The 5,287-nt window shown below is 47.1% G+C and overlaps 1 protein-coding gene across 1 annotated transcript; it reads right to left on the reverse strand.

Annotated features, from left to right (window-relative positions):
* Positions 1-3,517: 3,517 nt before the first annotated feature.
* Crct1 (cysteine rich C-terminal 1) lies at positions 3,518-5,050 on the reverse strand. Its single transcript, XM_028857322.2, has 2 exons — positions 4,957-5,050; positions 3,518-4,158 (listed from the first exon to the last, which is right to left on the reverse strand). Exon 2 carries the CDS (start codon positions 4,134-4,136, stop codon positions 3,840-3,842), a length of 297 nt encoding a protein of 98 aa, XP_028713155.1. The 5' UTR covers positions 4,137-4,158; positions 4,957-5,050; the 3' UTR covers positions 3,518-3,839.
* Between the last annotated feature and the right edge of the window lie 237 nt (positions 5,051-5,287).

Here is a 5,287-nt window from a genome sequence, read left to right on the forward strand (position 1 = left end):
TTTCTACTGAACCATCTCCCTGGTCTCTCTAACAACATTCTTAACAAGGTGCATCACTGAATAAGAGATTAGAAGCCATTGTCCTTGTCCTGGTCAGTATTTATGAGAGGAGGTGATACTCACCTTTCTAGGGCTGACTGTACCTCATCCTGAGGCAAGCTGACACGGTTCAGATTTATCAGAGCCAAATCATTCGAATCTGCTACATCGTCATCCACAGCAGAGAGGATTTTTTTTTCTCTTACTCACTGTGATACCAATTTGCCTGTTTAACCCGTTCTACCAAATTGAGGAGGAATGCTGGCCCCTCACAAGGAACTTCTCACTCTGTCTAATGCTTAGTTGGTGGGAAGTCTGAGCAGGCAATGGAAAAGAACAGTCTTGCTCTGCCCTGCTTCCCTTCAGCCTGGATTTCCAGAACTCGGTCTTGAAAGCAGCCTGATGAGCTGCCCAGGTAAAACCTGCATGAGTTTACTGACTTCATCTTTGACTTTGTTTCAGAATTCAGCTTCTTCCTTCCTGCTCAGTCCCCTCAACTCACCTCTTCGGCTTCTGTTTTGCCTGCTCATTAATCCAATGCACAGTGATCAGGCATCTCAAATGTCCAATTTTCTATTTTTACAAAGGCTTTCTGTGTTGAGTAAGACAGACCAGATAGATCTGTTTTTGTTTTTCTTCATAACTTTCGTTGCAGAAGTGAAACCACATCCATTGCCAAGGATTGGGATCCCACCTCCACAGAGTCTACTCCTCTTTATCTAGATATTGTTAAATCAGTTTTCAGAGATTATCTGCATTTCCAGCCCCATGTCACTGACTTGTAGTCATGCCCTGGCAGCTTCTCCAACCAAGCACATCACAGGGGAGACTTGCCCTCTTCCTCCTTCACATATTCTTTTTTTCTCCACTTTTCTGTCAATGTTACTGTCCTTTCCTAGTGACCAGGCACACATTCCCCAATGCCACCTCAGTTGGTTCATCTCCCAAAGCCCCAATGCTGTACCCAGTTCTATCTATTCTTTCCTCTGGGCAAATGCTTTTCCTATCTGTCATTTCCTTTTCTTGCCCAATGCCAAGTTCAGATCTCTATCTCGAGCCTGGGTCATTGTAGCTGCCTATTAACATAATCTTTCCAGGTTTCTAGAGCATCCTCACCATTGCTGTAGATGTTCTGTAGGTCAGCTTCTGTCTTTCTAAATTCTTCTTTAAGAGCCATTTTCCTATGCCACAAACACAACATTGTTAAACTCTAAGAATTGACATTTGAAGCCATCTGTGATCTCGGCCTCTCCTCTGATGATATGTTCTCAGGGATATATTTCTAATGTCACCAATTCCTTGGGTTCTTTCTCCTACTTCTATACAAGGTTTCTCTTCTTCTCAGAAGTGCATAGTACAAAAAAAATGGTGTCCATAATGATGATTTTGAAGTCAGAAATACCCTGTCCAAAACTTTGTCCTCTGATTAGAAGCAGTGCCATCTTAGGATAGCTCTGTGTTTTAGTTTCCTTTCCAAGAAACTGGGAACACTTGGTTTGCAGTAGAGTTTTAGGTCATGAATGAAAGAATGCCAAGTTCACAGTGAAGGACTGATCTTAGTAGCAAACCTGTATACCAAGAAGCTGGAATTCCAGGTTTCTTTTATAGGGAAGACAATGTCCAAGTGCCAATATGACTGGAAGAACACCTTAAATACCTGAAGCCTCAGCTTGCCTGGAAAGGAAGAACCTATAACCATGTGTTTTCTTACACATCTCCCACATATCTGGATTTCATGGATGTGGAAACCAGTGAGGCAGTCATCCTCACAGTTGGCCATTTAATGGACATCAGTGCACCCACGTTCAAGGACATGTACTCCTACAGACTCACGTCCTTGTATTCCCCGTCCTCACACCGGCTTTCCAGTACGTTCTGAGTCAGGCAAGCCTACCCTTCCTGCCTGGCTGTCCAACAAGTCGAGAGGCCTGTTGCTTCACTACACATCACTGACTGGTATGCAGGAGGCAGGTCCTCAGTGACATCATCTATTTGCAAACAGTGCATACAACACACTACCTCCTGGGAATCACAGAATCTCAGAGGCGGAAATGAGAGGCAGAGTAGGACTGTCCTTCGGAGCTTCCCCAACATGGGATGTCATCTGGAGTCAGCTTTAAACAGCATGACTGAACCAAGGGTGAACTCATGACTTTGCCTCTGAGCAAATACCTTCCGTAGCTGGTTGCTGGGCAGATGCCACCACAGAGCTCAACAATCATTGGATCACTGATGCAGAGCAGTCAAACTACAATTTCCTAAGAGGCTGGGTGTGTCCACACAAGCCCAAGTGTCCCTTCTTCTGGATGGTGGTGGTTTCCAAGATTGCAGTAGAGCATGCATGGGGTGGATTCCATGGACTTTGATGGCTCCAGATCTCAATTTAAGTCTCATTTCCATCATTCACCTTCAGGGACCTAGGACTGTCACTGGCTGTGAAACTTTGTGTCAATTCCCTGAAGTCTCTGAATGCCAGGCTACTCCCATTTAAAAAATCGGGGAAATTAAAAGCTATTTTTGAGGTTATTACGAATTAAATATATATAAAAACACACCCATTCTGTGCTATACCTTGTGTCTGGAACAAAATTAGTGTTCAACAACGTGGGCTATTTTTGTGCTATTATTTTTACCATTATTATACCATCCCTTCTGAACCTAAAAGACACTAGACAAGGGGTCTTACCTAAAATGAACAGTAAAGTCTATGCTCACAGGGCTTCCTATGCTTGTGTGGTTCACAACATCTGCCACAGCCAGGGGAGACCTGTAGTTTCTGGTCATGCTTCGGCTGCATAGATCAGACCTAAAAGAAGGTGAGTCCCAGGCTCCTGATAGGCATAGATAATTTTCCCACCCAGCAAGCAAAGGTCAGTGGCCTTCCACCAGAGGAAGAAAACTAGAGTGTTGTGAGGAAGGAGATGGAGAGGGGAAAGGAGGGGAGGGGAAGGGATAGTAAAGAAGGGAAGAAGGGAAGTAGAAAAGAAGGGAGGAAGAGAAAAATGGAAGAAGAGAAAGAAGTTTCAGCAGGACTGAATTCACGGCTTCAGAAGTTGCCAATCCAAAGCAGAATCCCTCAGCTACCTGGGCCTTGTGGAAAAGTCCTAAGTGGAGGGAGGCGGAGTTGGGGGGTGGAGGGCAAGGAAGGGGCCTCTTCTGGGGAGGAACACAAGTTTTTGACCACTTAGGGCAGACCAAGCTAAGCAGAGCAACTAGGAGAATGATTTCTGAATCCTCTAGTTACCTCCATCTTTCAGGCATACAGAAGTGAGTCTGAGCATAATGTTAGTTTCCCTTCGGTAAAACCGACGCAGCAGCGCCCACCTCAGAGGGTCATTATACAAAGTAGATAAGGCTCCTTAGACTACGCAGAGCAGCCGGCATATTCTCCTTCAGGCATGAGCCTTTGAGGGATAATATAAAGGGCAATAAAATAAAAATGAAGGCACGGATAAAGGAATAAATAGGAAAAGAAGCGTTCACGGGAGGTAGAAGCTTTATTATGACGTCTTCGGAGGACAATCAAATCAGTAGATCTATTTTGAACACTGACGTGCACAAGCCCCTGCCCTTAGCATGGTCTGAGGTCCCACCCCTGACTTGTATTCCCTGGTAGGAAAATCAGCACGAGGGGACAGGGCTGAGAAGAGCGTGAGGTTTCTGAACATCAAAGTGCAGTTAGCTTTAAGGGGACCAAACTCCGAGATTGGTCCAGCCTGTTACTACTATGGAAGACAGGGTGGGAGCAGCAGAGGGGTCGCTGTAGGATGCTAGCTGCTTGGGCGCAGCTCTGTGGGCTCTCAGCAGCCACCGCAGCAGCCTGAGCTCTGGTTGTTGCAGGAGCGTTGAGACCTTTGGCTTCCTCCGCAGCAGCAGCCGCCAGTGCGCTGCCGGCGGCGCCTCCTGGGGAAGCAGCAGCAGCCGGTGGAACTGGAGCCACAGCAGCCGGAGTCACCGCAGCAGCCACAACCGCCGCCCCCGCAGCAGCCGCGGCTACAGCAGGAGGAGGAGGGAGCGGGGGCGGGCGTCGGGGCGGAGCAGGGGGCGGAGCCCTGGGAAGACCCTTTGGAAAAGCCTTTGGCGCCCTGCTGAGACATCGCGGTGTTTGTCAAGGCGAATCTGAAAGAAAGACAACCTTTCAAAAAGCCCGCCTTTTCTTTCCAATAGCGGAAGTCAGAATTTTTGACATTTGACTCAAAGACAGTTCAGTCCGGCTGGGGGCAAGAGAGGTGCGAGAAAGAAAAGAAAAGAAGGGAAGCAAAGAAACAGACCCCAAACTGGTGGTGCTTCTGGTGACAGAGGCACAAAACAGGAAACAGAATATGCGAAGGATCGATGCAATTTCCCTAACTGGCATAAGGACCATCCAAGGTCTCCATAGTGGAAAATAAAGAGGATATATCTTTGTATGTATCAATGTATCTGCACGAATCAATCAAAAATCTTCTCTTAACTCTTGTCCCACTGTTCTTGGACCACACAGCCTTCCAAGTGGTAATTTCCATTAATGCTGTAGAACCGTTGCATCCTTCAGAAAACACCCAGCGACCACCTGTGTTCCCATCTCCTCTTTGGTATAGAGATTCGGAAAACACAAAAGCATGCCCTGAACAATCTTTCTTGACTGTCCTTCGCATTATAAGGAAAAGGCTAGCCATGGCAGAGAACAATAATATACATCCAGGGAACCTAAAAACCTGGGTTCTAGTCACAGCTCATTTACAGGCTGGAAAACCTTTCAAAAGTCAGCTCCATGCCAGGCCTTAGCATCTCCCTGGGCAACATGAAAGGCTGGCCCACTAGAAGCTCAATTCCAGGGCTATCTTCCCACAGCTACACTCTGGCCGTGCCCTACCTCCTCCCTTCTGTCTTCCACTCTTCCCAATGTCCTTCCCCAGACTTTGCTTAGATACTTACAGGACCTTGGCTCCACAGGAAGACTCACTCGGTTCTCCAACTGGAACTTGCCACCTGCTAGGCAGAAGACTGAACAGTGTACGGCCAGAGAAGCTTTTATAAGATTCGAGATACTTGGGAGGGGCCCATTTCTCAACAGGTGTGCTCAGCTGACACTTACATCCCAGAGGCATTCATCACGCAGATAGCACTGTAGGTGGTGCACGTGGATATCCAAGTCACTTCACAGAGGTGCCAGGATTGCTGTGTGTGTTTACTTTCCAAACAGGACACTGTTCATAGCTGGGAGGGCTGTGTACGTGCTCAGAGAAGGCCTGAGGCTCAAATGAAG

The sequence above is a fragment of the Peromyscus leucopus genome, chromosome 6, assembly GCF_004664715.2.
Source record: "Peromyscus leucopus breed LL Stock chromosome 6, UCI_PerLeu_2.1, whole genome shotgun sequence".
NCBI classification, from domain to species: Eukaryota; Metazoa; Chordata; class Mammalia; order Rodentia; family Cricetidae; genus Peromyscus; species Peromyscus leucopus.

What these genes read in the sequence shown, in the direction of transcription:
- Crct1 (XM_028857322.2), bottom strand. Translation starts at nt 4,136, where the DNA reads ATGTCTCAGCAGGGCGCCAAAGGCTTTTCCAAAGGGTCTTCCCAGGGC.